The sequence below is a fragment of the Gallinula chloropus genome, assembly GCF_964237585.1.
Source record: "Gallinula chloropus genome assembly, chromosome: 2".
Taxonomy (NCBI): domain Eukaryota; kingdom Metazoa; phylum Chordata; class Aves; order Gruiformes; family Rallidae; genus Gallinula; species Gallinula chloropus.
The window spans coordinates 112542098-112568649 of record NC_140086.1 but is presented as its reverse complement, the minus strand read 5'-3'; the positions used below and the strand labels follow the sequence as shown (position 1 = coordinate 112568649).

At 46.2% G+C, this 26552-nt stretch overlaps 1 protein-coding gene across 1 annotated transcript in view; it reads right to left on the bottom strand.

The window, feature by feature from the left end:
* Positions 1-26552, bottom strand: part of EEPD1 (endonuclease/exonuclease/phosphatase family domain containing 1) — a 67766-nt gene that overhangs the window by 3545 nt on the left and 37669 nt on the right. Inside the window, exons 2-5 of the mRNA XM_084280528.1 lie at positions 26439-26490; positions 8129-8239; positions 4842-4976; positions 3407-3539 (exon numbers count right to left, since the gene is read on the bottom strand). Coding sequence (XP_084136654.1) covers positions 3407-3539; positions 4842-4976; positions 8129-8239; positions 26439-26490 — 431 coding nt within the window. The remainder of the gene's footprint in view (positions 1-3406; positions 3540-4841; positions 4977-8128; positions 8240-26438; positions 26491-26552) is intronic.

The window sequence follows — 26552 nt, the reverse complement described above, 5'->3', positions numbered from 1 at the left end:
TCACAGCAGTTTCGTGTCTCATCTGCCCCCCTGAAACCCCAACAGACCTCGAGCAGTGGGAGGGATGGAAGCAAACCTGCCTGGACCCTCTGGAGCGTGTGGCTGCACCTAATCGGTCGCCCCTTGGTCCCTTGGCAGAGGCAGAGGGTGGACCCACTGCCCAGCAGCTGCAGCGCTTGGGGTCTCAGCCCCAACAGCTGGTGGCCAAACTGAACAAAAGGTCCATAAAAACTTGTGCCCTTGCCCACAACAAGGGATGATAACTGATCAGAATCTGCAGTCACAATGTCCAGAGTTACAATCAGATGGGAGGGAGGAAGAAGATGGAGATAATGTTATTGGTGCTCTGATGGAACTAGATGATCTTCAAGGTCTCTGGGAACCCAAGAGATGAGAGCTTGATGCTGGCAGGGCTCGCTCCTCCTCCTTCTCCTCAGGACTGGGCAGTAGAGGCTGCCTGGGCCAGAGGCTTCTCAGCTGATGCAGTCCCATCATCTTCCTCCTTCTCCCCCAGGACTCCTCAGCAAGTGCTCCCTCACCAGCCCAGCTCTTGCTGCTGCAAAGGTCCCTCTCACAGACCACACTGTCCCACAAGGACCCAGAGCCTCTGTCTGATGGGACACGGTGACAGCCAGCCTCCAGCAACAGGCACATCTCCATTACCTCCCGGGGTGCTCCCACGCTACCGCACTGAGACCCACCATGCTCAAATCAACCCTGCCCTTGCCAGAGGAGAACTCCTTTCGGTGAGGGAATAGTCCAGTCTGTTTGCAAATGCATCTGCAATTTGACTGAAGGACCAGGGACATCCAGCAGCGTCTGCGGGTGGCTCTTGGCCAGCAGAGCCAAGCGCTGCCTTAGCTCAGCCCTGTGCCACAGCAGCTGAGCGCTGGTATGACAACACCATCAGCTCAGGGGCTTTCAGTGCCTGTGGAAAGTCTGCAGCACTAAAACCTCCTTCCCTGCAGGCACCAGGAATGCCTCCTTTGCTTCACAGCAGTCCAGACAGACACCTGTAGGACACTCTCCCTGACCTCCCTGTGCATTGAGCGATTCCTCTCATGAATTAAACAGACCCTTATGCCCCTAAATCCTTCCTGGAGAGAGTGAGAAATGGATGCTGAGGAGGAGGTGATGGTACATTCACAGGCTGCTAAGAGGCTCCCTACCACTTCTCAAAGGCCTTCTAAGCCTACTGGCTGATGCATGTGGAATATGGCCAAGCCAGATGGGAGAAGATGACTAAGTCAGCACCCTAGTGCCTGGGTCCAAGCTCTACCAGCACATCCAGAATAGCATCTGTGTGCCACCCACAGTCATCACACTGAAGATGAACAGGTGGAGTGCTTGAGAGAAGGCAGAAAGGCTGCTGCAGAGCGTTAGCTATGAGCAGCCAAGGGCCACCACATCTCTCTGGTACTGCTGAAAGGGAAAGAAAGAGGAGAAAAAGGAACTAGGACCCACTGGTCTCACAGGAGAAATAAGGGGACACTGCTGTTCCACATTACAGAGGGCTACGGGTCATATCCAAATTTCCTCAGAAGCTCAAGCACCTCTTTGTGAGAATGAAAGGTAATGAAGTAGGTGTCTGTTAGTGAGACGGGAGCAGCAGCTCTAATTTACTGCAGTACCCACAGGCAAATCTTCATCACCAGTATTCTATGGATTGATTTGCAAGAAGGTAATTTAGAGCGTGACATTGATTTTGGCAGGGCAGTTCAGCTCTTCAAGTAACACGTGTGGGCTACCAGTTGGTTTAGGAAACAAGACCTGCATCCCACAAGTCTGGAGGAAGCCGAATCTTCCCCCTGTGAAAAACTAAGCCAAGAACAAGCACGCTTTGGTAACGTGCCCACCATATGAAAATAAAAACATGGGATAAAGAGAAGCCTAAATTTAGATGCAGGGGAAATGCAACTCTGTTCATTTCAGAAGAGCTGCACATTTATCTGTGTCTCAGTTCAGCCTTTGGGGATTAAACAAACGGTCCTTTTGTTTACTTCCATCCTTTCCCATTTCAAGGTGTGTGGACAAATACTTAAATCAGTAGCACTTAAAAATAGCCCTGACTGACTTCTTGCAACTCTAAGGGAAAAACAAGGGAGCATGCACAAAAACTGCCAACACTTCTCCTGTTACACAAGAGGGATATTAAAGCTTCCACATGACTAACCCAGGCCAAAGCTGAAAATCATCATGCACATAACCTTGTCATTCTTTTCACCTCCCTGTTAAATGGTAGAGGAAGGGAGAGATTTTTCTACCCCTCTAACAAGACCAGCACCACTTAGAATCTGAAAGATGCTGTTCTGCTTCGTAGGAAACTTGAATTTAATTCGCAAGATTCAAAACAAGAAGCAAATTCTGAGAAATGAAGCAAAGAAATTCAGCTGGCAATTAAGACTACCCAAGTTCAGGTCTGAATTCCGGTGTCCCTCATCCTGGTAATAAACCAGAGCAGCTTATTTGAAAACACCACAATTATCCTGCATGTTGCACCCAGGTACCAATGCAGGATTCAGTTGCTGATCTCTCTCTTCTCATTAGCAGCCATCTCCTGAATTGCACTGGGTTTTCCAAAGGGCTTTCAATTATCCCAAAGTAAATATAGAAAATCTATTTATTGTGGGGGGAAAAAAAAGTCATTAAGCTGTGTTCTGCTATCACGTGTAGATGTCATTTCCACAAAGCACTTAAAGTAAGGTCTTAACCCTGATGTCTTTTTTTTTATCATTACAATTATAATTCAGCTGAACTTGCTCTTACACTACCAGAAAACCAAGAGGAACTTCACTTGAAAAAATGGTGTCAAAGCCAGTAGGATCCCTGTTTGTGTGCTGTGTGTTAACCAGGAGAGACTGTAAGACAATGATCAGGGGAAAAGCACGTTTGCCATGCTATGGATCACGCAAATTCAAACACCAGTAATCACAGAATCATGGAATGATCTGGGTTGGAAGGGACCTCAAGGATCATAGAGTTCCAATCCCCCTGCCACAGGCAGAGACACCAGCCTCCAGGCCTGGATCTACACAAGGTTGCCCAGGGCCCCACCCAACCTGGCCTTGAACACCTCCGGGGACGGGGCATCCACCACCTCTCTGGGCAGCTTGTTCCAGCCCCTCACCACTCTCTCTGAAAAGAATTTTCCCCTAATACCTAATCTAAACCTTCCTTCCTTTAGCTTTAGGTCATTCCCCCTTGTCCTGCCATAGTCTACCCTTTTAAAAAATTGATTCCCCTCCTGTTTGTCTACTCCCTTTAGGTAATGACAACTCAAAGCAGATAAAGATATTTGTGAAACCTGCACTGAGACAGTTTTGGGTTTTTTAAAACAAAATCCCCTTTCATTAGCTCAGATGACCAGCGTGCATGTGAGAGTGGGCAGGAAGAAAACCACTGTTACCTTTCAGAGTCTCCTGCAAAGTCTGTGCAAAGGCTGCCAGTTTGTGGCTGTCGTGGTTCTTCCCGGTATTCTCTCCTGCTGAGGGTGACAAGGCCAGGTGAAGGTTAACCAGCGTTAGATCATTCATCCCAACCTGGGGGAGGAAGATGGAGACATCAGTGCCATGCAGACAGGGCGTGGAAGGTCACAGTGCAAAACCAAGCACCTGTTCCCAGTATTTTTGGTAGTGACCCTGGGTGACAAGGACTCAACTCGCTATGTGCGTGGTGTGTTTTGGTTGGTCTTGGTTTTAGGGGGAAGGGAAGGGGATGGGAGGGGGGAAAAGCGTTTTGCAGCTCTGTCTGCAACAGCCTTTCAGTTCTGGGGAAGGTGGTTTGCATAAGCAAACGGCTTCTTTCCACTACAGCTGCAGAAAGGAGCTGGCTGCTTATGAAAATCAGTTTATGCAAAAAAACAGTTGTTAATAAGCTACATATAATGTTGTGGTCATTACATGGGCTAATTACAACTCTCTTGTGATTAGCTCTGGCCCGCCACAGAGATTAACCTTGAAAGGAGCTGCTGGCTCCTTGCAATCTTTTGCTTACCTTCAGGGACTCATTTTGTCATGTGGCATGAGTAATATTTGCCCCTAGTAGTCACTTGTTTACACTACCAATTAACTTTTATTATCAAGAATAATTTATTTATCTGTAATTATTTTATTAATGCTTCTCTGAAAACATTACCTGAGATGTCCAGTTCCCCAAACCGGGCCCCTCCATCACCACCTTTATGAGGAGAAGGGGGCTGCATGCTCACTCAAGCACATGTACAACACTGGTAGCCAAAACACATGATCTTCTTTTACATGGCTTCAGCCTAGTGAAACAGCTTTGAAATGGGAACTCTGCAGTATGCCAGCAATGTGTGAGAGACCAGCCCAAGTCTACGGCAGCACTGTGCCTTCTGTACTTACATATCCATTCTGACTATGCTTACCCCTCTCCACTCATAATTTGTGGCACTGACAAGAACCACAGCCCTGTGGGCTGGCTCTGGCTGGCCATGCGCCTCATTTTTGCCATGTTAATTTGGTAAAAGCTCAATGAAGTGACTGGTGACTCCTGTCACTCTCGGTGTCTGTGGATGCTATGGAAGATCCACCAACCCTCATGTGCCTAAGTGCTGCCTTACAGGGGTGTTTGCTCCCATGGGAGCAGAAGAAAGGACTGATTCTGGTCATCTGCCACACCCATAAAGGCTCTGTATGGTAGGTCTCATGGCCTTTGACCTAGTACCAAGCCATGAGGCAGTGCTGAAGCAGTGAGATAGGTTAGACCCTCATGCAAATCTTTATCTGTTACAAGACTGTGTGACTTTCCAGCTTCTCATCCCATTTTTTTTTTAATAAAAGCCCAGCACTGTAAGGGTCAGTTGGTGCACCAGCAGTTACCTTGAAATGTGCGAGGTAAGGGTGAGGGTACGAGTGCCTCCCATTGCCATTAGTCTGTGCACTCTCCTGAGATGCAGCATCTTTCAGTTCAATGCCAGCTGTAGTGTCCCAGAGGAAGCCAGAATATTCAACTCCCTGTCATTTAAAACATAAAAAAGAAAGAGAAATGCTAGTGGTAAAAAGGCAAAAGCAAAACATTCTGTCCAAGTTCATCCCTCTAGGTGAAGCTTTCTCCTGCAAGTGTCAGTACCACCAGTGGTATTAGCAGTGGTGCACATCACTCCCCAAATATGCAGAGGCAGTTAAAGATGATGGTTGGTGCCTGCTGAGGGCAGGAAGCCCCACACACTGTGCAAGAGTGTGAAAGAGAAACAGCATCCTAGGCTATCAGCAAGAGATAAAGACAAAGGTAGAAACGTTTCTTTATGTCACCCTGGCCAAAAGCCCCACCAGATGTGGGAGGAAGGCTCCCTGGGCAGCCTCGCTTGAAAACTGAGTGCGCCGAGCTGCAACCCACATTGCCCTGCCACACACAGCCCCTCGTGCCTGTAACACTGACTGACAGACACCCAGGCAACTTCAGCACTGCTCACTCCAGCCAAGGATTTAATAAGCTGGTTTATCTTGTACAGGTGGAGCACCATGGGGGCGAAAGAGAAAGATGCTGCCTCTGGCATGAGGTAGTGTGTTACCTATAGAATTCTTTGTCTAACCCCAAGCTTGGTGCCTCGTGGGCCCACTAGGTGACAGGGCCCGTGCTAGACAATGCTGCACGCAGTTGTTCCTTCCCCCCACGCTGTACAGCACCTCACAGACTTCTGTCTCCCACATGCTAAAAATATCTGGGAATCCTTCTGTCTCTTGGTGTGAAATCTGGTCTAGACCTCTCAGCCTTGTCAATCTTGTCTGTCTCTTTTCTAGCTCAAATGTTTCATGCTCTCCACTCCTTTCAGCTCTGTTACCGTCACGCTGCGTGGGGGCTTTAGGGATTATTTTCAGAGAGTTTCCCATCCCAGCTGCACCAGCAGTGATATCTAATTTGAAACCTGTCGGCCTCTCTTCCTGTCACCCAGACACTATGTTCCTCAGTATCATTCAAACCCGCTTCCCTCGGTGAACTGTAGATAAATCCATCGCAAGGAAGAGGTTTTTTTCCATTTCAGCTGCAATAAACAAGCATTACCTGCTCTGCTGACTTCCCATGAGCCTTGAAAGAAACTATTATGGTTGGCTAAAATCCTTTGGTAGCTCCTTTAGATAACTCACCTTTAAAATACTGCCAAAATTATTCCACCAGGCAAAGCCTGAGGTCTGAAAACTGCTACAGGAAAAGGTGCCGAACAACAGAACTGCTGTCAGCAGCTATTTGCTATTTCCTGGTTGCAGATTTCACACCAACGTGGTGGTCAAAAGCCACTGCATGTTTGAAGGCTGAATGCCCTGGACATGTGGAAGCCCAACCCTGAAGCACCATCTACCTTTCTGCATTATTTAGTCCTGTAGAGCATCCTGAGATCGGCTTGTGCAGAAGCTGCTACACACAGGCTTCCACCGTGTTACATCGTTGTGCACACAGTGTTCAGACCCAGTGTTCAACTAACCCAAGGGCTACAAGAGGCTTTTTGGTTTTGCAGAGGGTTCCTGGCTCAGCCCAACTTCTGTTAAAGCAGCTAAAAGGAAGAGTCAAGAGACAACATTTCTATTCTCAGCTTGGCCACAGGCTTCTCCCATAATTTTGGGAACCGCTCATCCTTTCGTCCCTACCAGCAAAGCAAGGTAGGTGATGACTTTTATTTACTCAGCCCATGGTGAAAACTTTCATTGTTATCTTTGGAAATACAGTGCTAGAAGGAACTGAGCAGAGATTCTGGGTTTAACACAGGCAGTCTGAGATAATAACTGCTAATAACTCTTGGAAAAAAAGAAAAAGCTGAAGAAACGACTTTGCACAACTTTTTAAACTCAGTGTTTTAATGATCTGGCCTCACAGCAGATCCCAAAGGAAAGCTCCAGCCAGGGATAAAAATGTCCTGAAGGGAACCTGCACTCTGCGTTGGAATTAAGTGTAAATTGTGTTAAAACTTGGAAACATTCAGACCCTCGATGTCTTTCTAGTGGTAACCACAGTCCAATCCTTGTGCTGCTTAGGTGGTGGGTTTTAGTTTGGTGGTGTTTGGGGAATTTTTTTTTCTCATTCTTGGGTTTTACTTCGAAGGAGAAGAAAAGGAGCTACACCTCCCAAAACATCCGTCCAAACGCAGTGAATGGTTATGGAATTTGATTTGGAAAAGCAAAAATCAAGGAAACATAGAGTGGTTATGGGATACAACTGCAGCCCTACATTTAATAACGACCATGCTCAGAGCAGATGAAGACAGCCATGTACTGCTGGGCAGCATTCACTCCACGACAGGTCTCAGCGCCTGCTTCCACCCCACAACAACATCACGCTGCCATCAGTGCGTCACGATAGTGATCTCATTCAGAAACAACAGGCTGCAGCCCGAGGGAACCCTTGCCCTGGAAACTCAGCAGCTCCCTTAAAGTGGTGGGGAGGCTGTGGGGAAGAGAGATACCCCTTTGGGAGCACCATCAGCGGTGTCCAGCCCCATGTGGCTGTACCTCACACACTGCCAAGGGCTGTCCACACCTTATAAACGGGTACCTGCCCGCAGGACACTTAGACACGTGTCCCTGCAGCAGAAGGGGCTGCAGGGAGAAGCACAGCGCAGCACAGAGCGGGTGTCATGCGGAGCCCACGGCAGCTCCCACACGCCCGCAGAGCGCCCTGGGGAATGCACAAGATACACTCTCCTGCCAGGTGAGGACGGCAATGGGGCTGCACGGCCCCTCTGCCGGGTCTTCACTTCCAGACTGGGAAAATGGGAAAAGCGGGTGCTGTGCCTGGGGACAAGCTGAGGGGACTGGCACAAAAAATATTCAGGAGGACTGCAGCCTGCCAGGGGTAAACACAAGGATTCTTTCCTTGTCCTGGTGTGTGGCCTTTCTCCTATATTTCTATACTGCTTTTACCCACCATATCTCCCCCAAACACACACACACACCTTCCTCCTGACATGCATGCCACAGGAAAACAATTCTTCCCAAAAATCAATCACAGGGTCGAACTGCAAGCTATAGGAACAGTCAGCTTAAAAAACAAGAGGTGCAAAGCTTGCCAAAAAGGATTTGGAAAGTGTTTTAGCCTTAAACATTCAAAGTATGTCCTTGGTTAGAGAGAGGAAAGAAAAAGCAAAGCCAAAGTTCAGACTTAGGGATTAATGTACCTTGTGTAGCTGGCCTGAGGGCTTTTCGGAAACAACACCCTTCCAACATCCTCTAGGGCCCTTCCACTTGCGGATGTTTGGCAGCGTCGGCTGGTTCAGCTCCATACAAAACTAGAGAGGGAGGAAAGGGAAAAAAAAAAAAAGAGAAAAAAAAGAAAAGATCAGCTTTGTAGGGATTTTTAAAAATTGCAAAATAAGGCATGTAGCAAGGCATTGGTAAGCACGTGGAGCACGGGCTGTGCTCTCTGCCCTCCCTGAAGGCTCGCAAAGGAGGTGGTCTGGGCCACATCCCAGGCTGACTCACCCCCCACTGTACACTACTTGGAGATAAATAAAAATTAAAATAACTCTGTGCAAATGCTGCGAGGAGAACGTTTCACCCTCAGACTCTTGTGGTTTGTTTTGGTTTTTTTCTCCAAAGCTAATTGTTTGATTGGAAAGGGGTTTCCTCTGTGCTGCCTCCAAAGATGCTGACTGCTCAGCATCCCAACCCCCCGCCCCGAAGGGGCTTCACAAACAGCTGCTGAATCCTCTGGGGGGGTAGGAAGCCCCCCATAGGGTGGCTGGCTCTACTCCAGCACTGACACTGCCAGCACAGCACAAAGGGAAGGGTGTAGGCCAAGCTCAATAGCTGGTGTTTTGGGGTTGAGGCTCCTCTGACTTTGCACCACGGACACATGCTGGAGACTCCCCGTGAACGAAGGGATGGGCTGCACACTTACAGACACACCCACCAGATCCTCCTGATGCTCCCCAGAGGCATTTGTTTTCCTGGGCTCTGCTGCACAGCCACAGCACTCAGACGCCTTTATGCTCCCGAGCACACAGTCAGAGTCCTGATACAGGCTGAGTCCTAATGCCCAACATTATTATTTGGGATACTGTAACTTTGGTCACCGTGAAAAGCCTCCAAGTACACCTGGGGAACATCTTGAGATCAATAATAATAGTAACAATGATGACAACAATAATCATGCTATGCCCTGGAAAATCTGGCAGACAGTATGGAATACATTTTGCCATGAGTTTCAAAAAAAAGATTAACAGGAGCTACAGCCCCTGGCAGAGCAGAGGTCCGGTCCAGGCAGACATGGGCTGGATGCTGTCAGTGAGAGGAGGCAGCGGAATGCCCCGGCTGCGCAGAAAGATGTGCAGGCAGCAGCTGGGGCTGCACGATGTGGGGCTTGTAAAAAGCAACCGCTGCAAAACAGCAGCAGGGATTTTCCCTGCATTGAAACACGGAGGCTTTCACAGCGAAGGATTATCTTCAGAGAAAATCTTGCATCCAGAACGTGCCTCCAACTAAGGCAGCAGTTTAATGAAGAAGGATTTTCAAGGCAAACAATAACCTCCTGTACACACCAACTCTCTGCAGGGGGACATGCCAAACACTTCGAAGAACTACAGTGATAAACCAGATGGATATAAGTGTCTCCTACATGGGTATCAGCAAAAAGATGGGGCAACTATTCTCATGTTATTTTACCTTTTGATGGGAAGCTGAGGGGAGATTTTATCAATACTTATAAATACTTGAGGGGTGGGTGACAGGAGGATGGGATCAGTCTTTTTTCAGTGGTGCCCAGTGACAGGACAAGAGGCAATAGGCAGAAATTTGATTACAGGAAATTCCACCTAAGCATGAGGAGGAACTTCTGTACTGTGAGGGTGACAGCACTGGAACAGGCTGCCCAGGGAGGTTGAGGAGTCTCCATCTCCAGAGACATTCAAAACTCGCCTGGACACGTTCCTGTGTGATCTGCTCTAGGTGATTCTGCTCTGGTAGTGGGCTGAACTAGATGATCTCCAGAGGTCCCTCTCAGAGGTCTGCTCTCAACTGATTGCCAAGCATTACCCCTATCATTCTGCGATTCAAAAATAGAAATCAAACCCTGCTCTTCCATTACCTGCCTTGTCTGCAAGTTCAGCATCCTGAAGCCTAAAGCTGTAAGCAATGACATCTCAGATTCACACACCCAGCAACCCTTTTTTTGCCTCAGAAGGCTGACACAGTCCTGTTGGTTGCACAACCAAAGAGAAAAAGCCTGGCACCATTTTCTAAGGCGCAGAGATTGGCTGGGGCTTCCGATTCAAGATGCCTCACGAACACACGGCGTTACTGCCCGTTACACACCTTCAGGCAGCGCTAGGGCTGGGCTGATCTATTACACACTGGCACCCAGGGCGTTTGCAGGGCCTGGGAATGGAGCTCTGCTTGCAACTGATTGCCCCAATAAACACAACAAATCCCAGCAGCAGCAATTGTTCGTTCCTGATGTCTTTCTGATGACTTTAAACAGTGTTAATTTGGTGAATGAGTCTTCTTCCAACATTTAAAAAACTCAAATCAGCAAAAAAAAAAACCAACCCCAAACAACCCCTATTGAAACTAGGAGTTCAGCTGTAACGTGACAAAGGAGGTTAACTTTATCTCTGGGCTGCAGCTGCCTAGAGAGTCCAGGCAGCACCAAGCATATGACAGGGCTGAATAAATCCTACAGAAACCGTCGCTTTATTAAAGAGAGCATCTGCACTCGACCAGTTGGAATATTTTGTTCCCTTCAAATTGATTTTCTTAAGGCTTTGATTTAACTTTGCTCAAACAAAAACAGGACAAACAAGATTTCACGGTTTGTCCAGAAAAAAAAGCCATCAGCCCCTTCTGGGTCCGGCCGCAGCAATGCAGAGCTTGACCTACAGCAGCTGACTTTAATCTGTGCCCATTTCCCAGGGCTTACAGGCATGCAGAGTTGGAAGCTGTGACAGTATAATTGCTTAGGTCACAGGTTTCTTTGCTAAAATGAGAAGGGCATTTCTCAAATCGTGTTGTTCTGCCCACAAAAAAACCCGACATCAAACATTATGTTTTGCCTTGTACAGTGAAAATACACAGACAAGTTCCTAGTCCACATAGGGAATGAAAAAATTCCTTCCCTCCTTTGCAAAACTAAGTCAGAGCTACGCTGAACCGTTCGAGGGGCAGATCTTCAAGTGACAAAGAAAAATCAAAATTAAAATCTTGGTCAATCAGAACAACTTTTTGTTTTTTTACTTTTTTTTTTCCTCCTTCCAAAATCCTTCTAAAAAAAAAGTTCTCTGTTTGCTTTTCTGTTCTTCTCTAGATCTTCTCAGGGTGCAAGTCTCCTGAAATTCAATCAGCTGCTTCATTAAATCCTACATGTACGGAATCAAAACTCACACACGGACCACTCTGCCACCAGCACAAGGACTCATTTCCAAGGGTGACCTGTATCCCACCTATGCCACCACCGTCTCTCTTGCAGCTGGGTGCCACTTTGTGTCAGACAGGCAGTGCTGCCAAGGAGCAGGAACATGGCAGCACCAGGCTCCAGGCAACCCGTGGTTGCTCCTGGTGCCAGGTTGACGCCTTGCACTCCAAATGGGGGCAGGTACCTGCCCGTTGCCCCCATTTGAAGTGCAAGGCATCAACCTTGGGCCACCACCCCAGGAACTGGGACCAGCCCTGTTGCCTTTGTTCATCAGCAACACGTCATTTTCCCAAGAAGGGAGGATCCAAAGACATAATTGCTCTTTGTCCACCCTGATAAGGAGCCGGTGCCTGTTGCTCCCAGGCCCTCAGGAAGCAGAGACTGGTGCAGGAATGAGCTTATGACTGACCCTGGAAAAGAGCAGAGGGCAGTTGGAAGAAACTGGGGAAACGCACATCTGAGGAGGGTCTGGGGAGGGGAAGACAAGGGATCTTGGACTAATTTGGGAGCAGGGGGAAAAACATATGCTGGGTTGGCCAGTGCTGAAGAGCATACGGGAGTGACAGACTCCCTGACACACCTACCCGCCTTCCCAAGACACTCCAAGCACTGACAGCAAGAGCATCTAGGCTAAATCTCCTCCAGTACAGTACCTCTGCACACCAGGAGAGCTGCCAGCGAGCACCCTGCAGCAGCCCATGAGCAGATCTCACCACCTCTTGTTCTGGATGCCCTGGTTAATCTTAGTTTTCTCTTGCAGTGGTATTTGTGCAGCCAGTCCTAAACCAGGAACAACAGGGTCATCTTTTCCACATGACGACACCACTCATTCCTGAATATATGTGCCTGTCAAGCTTTACTCCTTTCGTACCAGCACTGAGGACCACACTGAGCCAGCAACCTCCCTGGAGGAGAGCATCTTTTGCTGGAGGAGAGAGGGTAGGCTACTCTGAAACCCTGAGGAAAATAAATGTGATCCAGGAAAACAATGTCTTAGGGCTTAATAAATTACACATTCCTTACTCATCAGTGACTCCTCTTTGAAAGTCACATTCGTTTCAGACCAGGAGTCAGAACAGAGGCTGTAGAGGGTGAGGAGTGCCTTTATTTTTTAATAGGCACTAGAGGGAGGAGTTCTAATGAGTACCGGAGATGCATTCAAAGCTGACATCAATTCCTTATCATTTCAGCTATGTTGAGGTGTCGTATTAGTAAAGATTTGTCATCATCATGACGAAAGACACTTTATGTTCAAGTGTAGGAGCTGGCAATAGCTGAAAAGGAGACCCTGACTAGGAAAAGGAAAAAAAAAAAAAAAACAAAACAAAACCCAAAAGCTGAACTCTTGTTAGCTCACAATTCATCAGCTTTTTTTTCCAAATTGTAGATCTTGGATAAATCTTGAAGTAGAAAACTATACCTGCACATGAAAAATAAGAGTCATCTGGCAGTAGGCTCACTTCCCCGTTACTTTTGAGGGACCTCTCAGTACTAGTTCAGGGACTGCAGGAATTGCCAGTTCAGGCTGTTTAACACCAAGGTTAAGGGCTGTTCTGTGTGTGCTGCAGCTGATCTCCCAGTGAGGGACTTGGATCTTTAGGAAAGGCTAAACTGAAGAGCTCTGAGACAGGCCTTGCAAATCGCACAGTGGCACTTGAAGAGAAGCCCCCCAACCCTCTCCAATAAAACTCCCTTCCTGAAACATAATCTAATACATTTCTGATAGAAGATACAACAAAATTGTCAGTGGCTCCATGAGACCAGCTGGCATTGCTCTTTTTTAATCCATACCTTTAAAAAAGATTATATATCTCTATATATGTGTATATATTATATATCTCTCTATATGTGTATATATATATACACACACACATATATAAGCCTTCCCAACATGAAGTATCAGATGAGCTAAAAATCACATCGTGGAATTAAACACACATTGTCCCTTCTTTTCTTTATTCATCTGAGTAGACTGTACTTTTATTTCCAAATGAAAAATCAGGCTCAAATACCTGTAATCCTAATCCAATCAACCACGTACAGGATCCAGCTACAGTTGGCACACCCTAATGAAGCCTGACCTAGAAAGCTGGGAGCAGAAAACTTACAAATATTTCTGAGAACCTAAAATAAACACCTTTGGTTTTCAAGTAAAGCTTCCTGATTCTACACCGGTGCTCCAGAAAAAGTGTTTTATTAGATGACGTTCACGAGGAGGAAGAGGCAGAGTTCGCAGACGGAGACATTTGTGGGTGTTGGATTTTACTACCTGACTAATGAAACGGGGTAAGGCAAGGTCAAAGGCTTCAGGACTATTCTGGTGCAGCCACACATGGCAGTGGAAGGCAAGGCAAGAAGGGATGCACGATGGAGTGGGGCCATGCTCAACACACTTCTGCAGCCAAACAGCACTGCATCCCCTTCCCCTGGGAGGAGCAACAAAGGAAGAGGACACAGAGAAGCACCAGGCCTTTCAGTTAGATCTGGATTCCCCTATAGCCAAATGCAACCCCAGTGAAGGAAGAGTTATTATGGCTAAGGCCTGAAACAGAGAGTCAATGTTGGATCTCATCTCTCACTGACAACAATGGCAGGACGAGGAAGAATGGATTAAACCTAAAGTGGGGGGAAGGTTTAGATTAGATATTAGGGGGAAGTTCTTTACAGAGACAGTGGTAAGGTTCTGGAACAGGCTGCCCAGAGAGGTGGTGGATGCCCCGTCCCCAGAGGTGTTCAAGGCCAGTTTGGATGGGGCCCTGGACAACCTTGTGTAGATCCAGGCCTGGAGGTTTGCCTTTCCCTCAAGTGCATCCCTTTCCAGTTTGCAAAAGTAGCCAAAAAATACACACACAAGAAACAGATGCATCCAATGGCATGGGGGATGCACTTACAAACTCTTTTCAGAGGAACCATGTAAATAATATGAGGGAAAGTGGGAGTGCCCCTATGTTATAACATTCATCACATGCCCATTCAACTAGTCCCTTCTAGGAAGACTTCATTCAAGTCTGCATAATATTTATTGCTTCTGCCATTCAAGTATTGATATCACATAAAGGCAAGCAGAACTTGGCAGGTGGATGAGGGGTCTGATAGACAGATAATTACAACTGTTCTCAAAGAATAACAACTACCCTCAAAGAATCCGTTTCGGTCTCAGCCATATCTATACATCTGCATTAGAAGTTTTCTACTTCTCCCTCTTGTACATAACTTCACATAATTCTACAAGGAAGTAAGAGCTTAAGAAATAAAATAATAAAGTTTAGGAGAAAAATTCTAGGATTAAAAAAAAAGCAAAATAAAAGATAAGGAACCAATCTACTGAAAGTGCAGCAGCCACAGAGTTACTCCTAGAAAGCTTATCTGCCCCTCCTGCCACCCTCCAAGGGAGCCTGTCCCAGTTTTGAACCAGCACTCGATGTGAATCCAGCTGGACACACACCTCTCCTGCAGCTGCTGTGTTACTCACCCATTGTACTTCGTCAATGTGGAGGAAATAATTATGCTGATAAGCTTAACATTATCTCAATTATCAAAAGTGTGTAATTATTTGTTTCCATATATGAATCTGTTTGAATCAAATCAGATTTTTTAAAATCTTTTTATTTTAAAGTCAAGCTTTACAGGATTGGTTGGGGAGTGGTAGGAGCATTAAGTTCACTTTCCTTTTATTTGCTTTCCCTTCTGAGTCCTTATTTTGGAAAAAAATTTAGCAGTGAGTTTCTACACTGCCTTCCCAGATGAATTACAGCTCACCACAGTCACCCAACTGCTTAATTCTTTGTGATATCTAAGAGGAAATTACTTTCTTTATCTGAGAAAACATGATTAAAAAAGCAGATTGCAGCCCATAAAACCAGTTTTCTGCTCGCCTTTAATCACAGTGTTGTTCCCAGGACAACAATGCAGATCATTCACTGCCATGCTCCTCTACCTTCATCCTAAACAAAAGTGATTATTTATATAAACAGTGTCTTTTTATAGATCTTCAAAAGGAAGACACGGAAACCTTTGATGCAGAGCAACAAAACAACTGAAAGAGGCAAGCCAGTAACTCCCACAAGGTATTTTAAGCCTGGTGTGTGGGGGAGGCCACTATTGAAGAATTACGGGATGCTCAACCACCTATTGTCAAAATAGGATACGTAACATCTTTCACAGGCAGTTTGCAATTTAATAGGAAGCTGTCTTCATAGATGCTTGGTGGAAACCCATGCTGCCCTTTCCCTGTGGAAGAAAGCACCAACATTTGCCAGCTTCCAAGCAGGAGAGGTTTTGTGGGTTCTTAACTTCTCATAATTCCATTCACAAGCTGAGCTTTTTCCTTGTACTTCACGGGACAGATGTGTTTTTGCAGAAGGCACTTCCTGACTACTTCCTTTCATACCCTTAAGGACTTTTTTCTTTTTAAACAAAATACAGGAATTAAGGCTCAAGAGGCTGTCAAGTGTGGTCACAAATCTTTGCAATTTATTCCTGAAACCTTTTCAAGAGAGCGTTTTATTCTCCATAAGTAGGCAGTATAACCATTAACAGCATTAATGGCATGTTAAGGGAACCCATGGGATATAAAGAAGAATAAAAAGAAGTCCTCATGACTCTAAGGCTATCTTTTCCATCAGGCTGCTTGTAGCAGAGATGAGTGGTTGAGTTCAAACACTTTCACTACACTGTCACGAACCAAACAGTGAGCTGTATTGATTTGCCAGGACCTGCCTCCCCTTACCTGCACACTGCCTTCAGCCAGAGGAAAAGAGGAGGGGGAAAGTGTGCTAAAACAAAGGAAGAACAAACAAAACCAAAAGGCAGCAGGGAAATCAGTTCTGAAAACTGGTTAGCTCTGCTAAAATCATAGCTCCGCCACAAACAAATTATTTACCTATCATTATGTTGCCTGCTGTAAATGCTCAGGTGTTTTTCCAAGGTTTGGGGTTTTTTCCCCCAACTCATTATTTCCAAAGATTTTATTTCCAAATGAAGAAGACAAGTTACATTTTGCTGCCTCTACCTCTCTGGGAACACTGGTGCACACTTAGGGAAGGTACCACCGAGGTTATTAGAGCAACGCGGCATCGGGTACTTCAGCTACACACGACTAGAAGTGTGTAACTACAGCTACTGCTTCAAGCAGTGACCGACACCGAGGGATCCCAGTCGTGCATGGAGTGAGCTGCTGAACACTTACCCAGAGCACACGTACTTCGTGTTGACCTGTTACAGCCATGGACTATGAAGCAGATGTTTGGAGACCTGAGCTGCATTTGGACTAGATATAAGGCACCGGGCAGCCAGGTGTCAGTGGCTTCCTGGGAACCTCACTTTTGTATATATATATTTTCTTTTTTTTTTTTCCCCCCTGTTTAATCCCTGGGCTGATTATTTTCCCATGAAACACGAAACTCAGGAGGTCAATCGATTACTGCGGCGCGGTGTAAAACCGTACCACCGTGAGAACAACCTTACTCACCCAGAAACCAGCAGGACATGAGGTCAAAATCAGTTTATCAGAACCTAGCCCTTACTATGGAGAGCAAATAGAAAACCATCCTATGAAACATGAGACCGAAAAGTGATAAGAATTCGTTTCCTGTTCACCAATTAAAAACCCAACAACAACAAAAACAAACAAAAAAAAAAACCCCAACCAGTCACCTGTATCTATTTATCTGAATCTCCTGACTTTCCTCCTTCAGCCAGAGGAAAGGAGAAGGAAAGGAAATGTGATAACACAAAAGAAGGACAAACAAAACTGGAAGGGAATGGGGAAACTACAGTTATGAATGTTATTGATCAAGGAAAGCTGCTTAAGCACATAAGTAGGACTCTTCACTCCCATGATAAAAATTTAGTCATTTCTAGAGGTGTTGCCAAATGAACTGGGGTTTTTTGTGGGGTTTGTGGGGTTTTTTTAAATTGTATGGTGCTGGTATATACCTATTGGTAATACAGAGGGAAGTGTGCTGACGTGCAGTATGAGAAGGAGGAATATATGCAGAAGAGCTTCTTTACAGTGAGGGTGACAGAGCCCTGGGACAGGCTGCCCAGGGGGGTTGTGGAGTCTCCTTCTCTGGAGATATTCAAGACCCGTCTGGACGCCTATCTGTGCGACCTGTCCTAGGGAGCTGCTTTGGCAGGGGGGTTAGACTCAATGATCTCCTGAGGCCCCTTCCAACCCCTATGACTCTGTGGTTCTGTGAGGAAGAACAGCGTTATAAGGAAACTGCTGTGACACAAGGAAAAAGGCACAGCCCTCATCATTACAAGGTCATGGGTTGGCCACTTCTACAGAGCTTACATTAAAAATAGTTACTCATGGGGCATTTTGCTGTTATCCATTTCTTTCCTACTGTTAGCATTACTGCTCACCCCAACTGATTTCCATCTCTGCTTAGAGCAAGCATTCTTTCCCATGGTAAGAACACAAAAACAAGGAAGAGAAAAATCTATAATACCACTCACAACCACTGCCAGCCTCAAGTATTTATTCTTTCTCCAGGCACTGATTACACCACCGTACAGAACACTGTGCCACCTCCTGTACAGTTATTTAAATCCGTCTCGTATCCTATTCCATTACTTCTATTTTTTCCAATGCTTATTATTAGGAGGATCTCAGGCTGCCAGCATTAGGACTTATCTCACTTTTTTTTTTTTTAAATCTCATACACATCTACATTCTTTTTCACACCTCTAGCCCTTAAAGGGCCCAGTTCAATACTGACTCATTTCTGAAATAGCACCTTCTTTATTCCTAGGTTTGCACGAGTTTTCTATCTTCCCCTACTAGCTCACCCTCTATAGAGTTTACAGGTCTGTCTTCCAACCCTGACCAAGGTTCTGCTCTATCTGATGCAATGGGCTGTGGCTCCCCACAGAGAGCATGTGTGCTACTTCATCCACGTAAACTACCAAAACAGTGTTTGGGCTGACATTAAAACACTCTTGCTGTGATGTCAATCTACTGAAAAGCAAAAACCCCACACCCTTCCCAAAATTGCTGACTACTCAGAACTGGTCCTGTTCTATGAACTACTTTGCCTTCTGTCATCTTTTAGAAGACAGACAGGGAATAAGGACTTAATAAGGACCATTATTACTTCCATCACCCACAAACAAAACCTGAAACACAGGCTAGAATTGATAAACACATATTTTCTGTTTCTTCTTATTCTGGAAATGTAGAGAATATTTTTACTAATGGATGCATTTGGCTTCTGCCCATGGATGGGACTAGATGCCTCAGAAAACAATGCCAAGCTAGTACAACACACAGTCCCTGAGCCAGCACCTCTCAGAGAGCGAGGCTCAGCCATCCTCTAAGGGAAGAAGAGGACACCTCCTAAACGACAGCATTTTAAGAGCTGCCTGTGTTCTCCCAGCGATGTGTATTGTGTGGCTTCTAGTGTTTTCTTTATTGAAGTCCACTGATCATCAGAAAATAGATGGGCAATGCAACTAAATGGAAAAAAAAAAATAGAATCACAGAATACCCTGAGCTGGAAGGGACCCATAAGGATCACTGAGGAACTTCTGGCTCCACACAGGGCCAGACAAGTCAGAGTGTGGGACTGGGTGCATCGTCCAGACACTTCTTGAACTCAGTCAAGCTTGGTGCTGCAACCCGTTCCCTGGGGAGCCTATTCCAGTGCCCAACCACCCTCTCAGTAAAGAACCTCTTCCTAACATCTGACCTAAACCTCCCCTGTCACAGCTTCATGCCATTCCCTTGGGTTCTATCACTGGTCACCAAAGAGAGGAGATGGGCACCAGCCCCTTTGCTCGCCCTCATAAGGAAGCCATAGACTGCCAAGTCAAAGATGCCAGACATACTAGTAGATGAGAGCCTGTGCTTCCAATGCTGCTGACCACTTGATGACAGTTTGTAGTAGAGGGGCCTGGAAAAACAATGTAGTCATAGGTTCCCTGCAGAGAGCTACTGAAATCATCATGGGGCTGGCCAGAGCCATAAGGTCCATGGGCACATTTCCTTAACCTTGTAGCCATCTAGATCCCTCCTAGAGGGCAGAAAGGAGGGAAAGAACTGAAAGGCCAGGAGCAAATGCTGTACAGCTGCAGGGCCTCTAAGTCCACTTAGTGGGATAAGAAGCCTCCCAGATTGTAAAGAAATGGTTTCAACATTATTTCCAGCTCCACTCAGCCAAAAATGGTTTCCTCCCAATAACAGTTGTACTTCTCTGCACCCTGAAATCCCTTATCCCCAGGGGGCAAAGTCTGAAAGAAAGACTTTGCCCCCCTATTACCTGCACCTAGATAAACAAGCAATGGAAAGCGATAGGGAGAAGTGCAGGAAGTGTGCTGGAGAGCCAAGGGGTATGTAATATGGAATGAGGTGAGAAAAAGAATTAAAATAAACTCAGATGTACTATTTGGAATCATCTCCTTTTACTCTGAGTGATCAGTGACTCCGTGGACCTACAGGAAAGCTGGGGAGGGACTGTTTGTGAGGGCAGGTAGCAGTAGGACATGGGGCAATGGTTTTAAACTAGAGCAGGGTAGGTTTAGATTAGACATTAGGAAGAAGTTCTTCACTCTGAGGGTGGTGAGACACTGGAACAGGTTGCCCAGAATGGTGGTGGAGGCCCCATCCCTGGAGACATTCAAGGTCAGGGTCAGTGGAGTTCTGAGCAACCAGACCTAGTTAAATGTGTCCCTGCTTACCACAGGGTGGGGTGGACTAGATGGCCTTTAAAGGTCCCTTCCAACCTAAAGCATTCTATGATTCTATATTGCCAGTAGCTTCCATGCCAGTGCCAGCTTACAGGGAATAACGTTTGCCTGCAGGCAAGCATTGACTGGATGGGCAGCCACTTGGTGCTTACACTGAGGAAATGGTGACGGGCCAGACAAACGGCCTCATGTGACCAGCTGCTCCATGTCCAGGCCCATTACAGCTCACTTTCAACTGCCCCAGCAAACGCACACCCCGACGTATTTATATCCACGTAGGCAAGAAGCGACGTGTCTATGCTCACCCCTGCAAATGGAGAACAGCACCCCTCTTCCAAACCCTGACAGGCTCCCAGGGATAACCTTTCACAACCAACCAACCTGCTCTGCTCCGAGAGGGATTTTATAAAGAACGGAGATTACAATGGGCTTAATCATGATTAAACACTGATCTGGCTCAATCTACTCAAAAGCAGACAAAAGATAAATAAAAGCCTCCAGCAGATGGATTTCATACTGGAAATTCTGGAACCTCAATTGACGTCACACTTTTTAAGTTCAGATAATATCTGGAGGAAACAGTACACTGGATCAGGAAAACAAAAGCAAATTTCTAGCTAAAGTTCTCCGTGCTCAGTGTAGAAAGGAGAAGGCTACAACAGGGAGTACCATGCAGCTCAGCATTTTGCAAGCCTGTTTCTGGCCGTAGCTGAAATTGCACTGTTAGAGTGATGCCACTGGAAAGCAACAAGCACTCCCTTCTGCCCTCATGTCCTGGGTCCTGCCCTGGGAAAGTGGGCAACATTAGTCATTTCCCCTCAGGCACGGGCTGCCTCTGATTGAAGGCAGGCAAGTTCATCTTCTTTTACTGAAATAATGCCACCTCCTTGGTGTCACCCCTGTTGTGGTTCTTCAATTCCTCAGGCACATCATGAACATCCTGCATGATGGGAAGGGGTTGCATCTCGTGAACATCTCCCAAATACAGCCATCTGGTCTTTCCTACGGGTGAGGCAACCCAGGAAACAGATTCCACACCATGGGAGTACTGCTGAGGGAGGCAGAAAAAGTCAGAAAATGAGCACAGATCCTAGGGATTGCCTGCTCACAGGGATAAACTCCCTATTTTATTCAATGGGGTAAAGATGTTCTCTTCAAAGAAAGAGAAATAACTCCTCATATGGTGGGAAGTGGGGGCAGTGGGTGTGGAATCTGTGTGGATGTGGTGGTTCAGCCCAAACCAGTGGCTGAGCCTGTGGACTGCTCGCTCACTCCCAGAGGAGAGAGTCAGAGCCTCCATGGATTGGGATAAGGACAGTTTACTGATAAAATCACCATGAAAGTAGGACAATAATGACCAGTTACACTCACACCCAGTGACAACACAGAGTACCTTACCGACCTGAGGATTACAGAGTGCTGCATGATGCAAGGACCAATCCACTGACCGACCAACCCAACGTGCCTGCCACTCTCAGACTGTCCTGGTAGCACCCAACCCCTACCCTTCCCCAGCCAGCCCCTTTTGTGGGGAAGTGATGCCAGGTGGCATGGAAAACAGCCCAGGCTGACTCAGCTCACCTGTGCTGGCTGCTTGGGGAGGTTGACTGGCCTGACCGATCAGAGTTTTCTCACTATGTTATCCCAACTCTTCACGTCCACACCAGCAGAAATGCCCAATGGATGACAACACAACATTTGGCCAGCAGAAGAGGTCCCTTCCTGTACTAAGACAGTTAAAAGCTACATTGTCACTTCTCCTGGTGCCAAGTGAATGCATCCTGTTCTTCACAGATGCAGGACCTCTACTTCCAGACACCAGGTGAAAGACTTTCAACCACTTTTGATTTGTGGTCTCCCAAAACTTCTGCAGTGAAGGTGAAAATCCCCATATAGACAACATAAGTCTGCTGATAATTACTTTGTTCTTCTCACTAACCACTTGGATGTAGCTCATTACATCAATTCACCATCACTGGCATGGACAGACCTTGGCAGTGAAACCTATGTTAATTATCCTGACTTTCAAGCTGCAAGTTATCATGAACTTCAAGATCCTGACCCCTGAACAAAATCACGATTCTCACCCCAACTACCACCACCCTGCAGCCCACTCAGTGTTCTCTCTCATGCCAGGCTACATAGATCACTTCCAACTTCAAGTGGAATAATCGTCACTTTGCAGATCAACTCCCCACTTCCACAAACTGCAGATCCAAGTTACACAGTTTACATTTCCTACATGAGAAGCCAACAAACTTCTCTGTCCTTGGAGTCAAGTGGAGAGGCCTTTCTCATTCCCAGTAACAGCAGATGCATTTGCTTATTGGTACACAAGCAGGAAATTAATGGGTTACTGCTGCTTGTTCCAAAACAAGCTTAACTTATAAAAAGCTTATGGGGCTACTGAATGTAACCGTGTTGTGCAGATTACTTAACATCCCTCAATAACCTACATCTGAAGGAGAAATGAGTTCAAGAGCCTGTAGTAACACCTGAAGGGGGGGGGAGGGGGAACAGTTGACAGAATACAGAGAACTTTTTTATTTTTCCTTACAGTATGTATGACTCTCCCTTCACATCCTACTGGCATCAGGCACCAAAGTGAACAATGATTGCTGCCTATGGAAAAGGACTATAGATTTAAATACTAACACAGCAACCACTGTGAAATGTCTCCTGGCTAGGCTGTTCAATCTGCTAAGCACTTAAATTTATTTTTAAATTATAAAAACCTGATGTTCCTCAGGAGAATTATTTTTTCCCCTTCCCCATATAAATACTATTAACACTTGCCAAGTAGATTTCTTCATCTGCAATTAATGACTTCCCAAAATTAGACTGAGTACTCAAAAACATGCTGGGACAAAAACGTCCCTGGGGTTCCCTCCCAGAGCTGCATTTCTGGAAGAGGAAGAGATGCTTCATACAGCACACAGCACCAAACAACCTGCGTGCCTGAGATGCTCCTTTCTACAGCCTGAGTGGCCTTGAACCCTTGTAGGGACAAGGCTTTCATAACCACAAGCCCTCCCTTAGCACCTCGCCCTCTGTGTTCCTTACTGATGCTGGCAAACAGCAGCAGCACTTCTGAAGCAAAGGCACGCCAGCAAAAACACCCCACAGCGACAGAGGCAAGCTCAGAGGGGAGTAGCAAACATTGATCTGAAGGTTCAAGTTAAGACAAAATGCAGGTAAGTGTGTGATTAGTTTTAAGCTACTGGTGAGACTGCTCCAGTGGAGTACATGTCAGAACAAGTCTGATGGTCTACAGACAAATCACATACAAACCAACCCATCTCTGACCCAGAATGTTCTCCAAGGAAAAGACTCCTCTTGTTCTTACAGGACCTGATCCTGTTTCACCAAGATAAATTAATATTTTCCCATTCCTCTTAATGACAGTAGCGTGGTGCTGGGGTCCAACTCCACAAGCAGCACTCCCCTTCTGTAATGTTTACAGGCACCCACGGCACTCCAGAGCAACAAGCCAGCTGGTGAGCCGCATCCAAGGGTCAGACAAGCTTGTCCCAAACCAGGATGATCTGTAATTAAACCCAGCCAATCATCCCTTCTGTCTCATCAACCCCAAGCGTAAAGACAGACAAGTGTGGTAGATCTTTGGCTTAAAGGGTCATTTTGGCTAAATCTCCCAAAACATTTGGGTTTACAAAATGAAACGCGTAGAGTCACTGCGTGACACAAAGCTGTGCACAGTGCGATCCATTTCTTTTCAATGGCCAAAGATAATAAGCTATCTAAGACAGTCAGAATGGCATTGAACCCCTTTGCTGTAGGCAGTGACTAAATAACTGATGTGCAGCTTTTGGTGCACAGCAGCACTCCTCCGCAACCCAGCAAAGCTTTCTGCAACATACCCACAGGAGCCTGCCATCTTCTTGAGACCCCAACGGCTCCAGTAGGTTCTCCCAACCTCCTGCTTCATGTGGCTTGCCTCCCAGTGATCCCATTCCAAAAAGGTGAAGGGAAACTCTGCTTTGCAGTGCCAGATCATTTTCTGGCACTGTCACAAGGCCCTGGTTCTCGAGAGACTCACTACACATGCCCTTAACTTCAACGTGATTTGATTTAATGGATGTAGTCTGCAGCACGAACACCAGCGTGTGCTCCTAAGTCTCTTCAGGGGACCCTGCTGTTCACCAACATTCTTCTACTCACTCTATGCTTCCATGCATCTAATATATATAACAACATTTTCAAGGCTGAGCACTGAATTTTATAAATTCAATTAAAAGTTATTAATTTATAAATTATTAAAAGTTCATCAATGACAGACTAGAAAGCGTCCTGTAGGAAAAACGCTTTTAGGTTATCATGTCCATATCTACCTTAAAGAAAACTTCCCTTCAAAATCCAGAAAAATCAATACTGCAATGAATATTAAATTTTTGCCATTTAATAATATTCTATATTCCTGCAATACAGTGTGGATAATTAACAATTTACAAATAAAAAACTCAGCACGTGTTCTTAAACCTCACTGTGCAAGCAGGCAGAACGAGGGATTTTGTTCTAGTCTACTTTTTTTCCCCTTCCTGTATTTAAAAAACAAAGACAGCAAATTTCTTTGAACTTACATAATTCCAACCCTGTTATTTTCCAGATGGCTAAACTGGCCTTTCAAATTCTTTAAGCTTGGCATTGTATGAAAGCAGGTATCAAATATTAAGAGAACTTAGTTTAGAAAGATCATTTGTCTGAGGCTGAGCCTTTCCGAAGAGCTTCCTGCAGAGCTCCAGACATGTCTCAAACAGCCATTCCCACCAGGCTGGGGTCACCTGTCCTTGCCAAGCCATGTTTCAGGAGGTGTCAGATCACAGAAAGGGGCAGACCCCACAGAAAGATGAGAACTGTACAGGGCATGAGGTGCCAGAGAAGCCGACTGCTGCAAATGACAACAATTTATGAATATTAATGTTTTGTGCAATAAGTTGTTGAGGACTGTCTCTTCTCTGCACAGAAAAAACCCTACAGTATCACCTGCCTAGTCCTCTTGTGGCTGCCTTTTAATAAATGCACCTTTTTGGGACAAAATCTGAGTTGACCAGAGCCAGTGAAGAGATGTCCCTCTTGAATTAACTGTGTTGTACAAATGATCTCCATCAAATGGATCTCCAGTGCAGAATCAGAGAGCTGAAGCACCTGCTCTTGCTGATTTCCATTCTACCCAGCATTCTAGAGCACTCAGCAGATGCAGCCATGGCCATCTGGCTTTGACATGGTGCTGCAGGACCACCTCTTTCACACAGGTAGGACGCGCTTGAGGCAGGAGAAAGTTTTCTCCTTCCTCCCAGGGCCTTGCCAGGTCACTCAGAGTGCTTGGGTCAGCAGCAGCTCAATGCCTGCCACAAGGCATCAGTTTTCCCAGCAAAGCTCTGAATCCAATTGTTATCTTTGAGTCCTACCAAGTCTCATATTTCCATGCTGTCTCATGGCTGGCTTCTGGGTCTTTTAGATGAAGGAACTGGCACGGAAGGTGGAGGGAACCCACCAGTCCCACCCTCCAGGCCAGCAAAATCACAAACCAGTAAGAAATACAGCATTTGGTTCTTCACACGGAAGGAGATGATCTATAGGGTACTGCTGTACCTCTGCTGAAGAGCAACGCCAGGTTTTATCATGTACAAACCCTCCAGCATTTTGTGGCGGCTGGTTTTGCTGCAGGTGGGATCTCAGGCTGCTGAGGCAGCAGCACCTTGGCTAAGCCAACAGGAGGCCTTTGGAGCTGGACTAGGGGGATGCACCCCCTGAAGAGGACCATACTCTTTGGAAGCAGGAAGCCATCAGCTCCGCACAGCTCCTCCTCTCTGTCCCCTACGAAGCAGAATGCAAGCTGTTTGCAAACCCATGGGACAATCAGTGGACAGCACACCCCTCAGCTCCCTGCAAAGCCAGGCTTAAAGGCAAGCCTGTCTCTCTGCAAGGCAGCCAGAAGAGCTCTGACTGACATGGACTGTACATTTGGCTGGCAGCGTTAGGGCTGATGATGAGTAGCTAGCCACTTCATCACTAAATTAAACTGCATTTCTTCCACCTCCTGCCATTCTCCTGAGCTGGATGCTCAGAAGGGTTCAGACATTCATCACTGTCAATTCCCAGCTATTAGCAAGGAACTGATTTCAGGAAAGCTAATATGGGCAGGCTAAAGGCACTGCTTACTGCAAGCTCATTGTAAAACTACAAAACGCCAAAGGCACGTGGTCAGCTGGGACAAAACATTGCCCCTCTGACTTCATGTGCTCTGCAGCTAGAAAGATTTCCTTGTTTATGCTGCATGATTTTCCACGGAGTTGGGAAGCCCGACTAACACGGAGGGCTTTAAGAGCTAAACATGCTATGACAGTTGTATGAGATATATTTTTAAATACCTTTTCCAGTGCTTCTCTGTCGACCAGCTCCTGCACAGCCAGAAGCTTGATGCTGTGAGAAAAAACAGAAAAATAAGAAAGAATTAATCACTCCACTGCAAGCATTACAGCAAC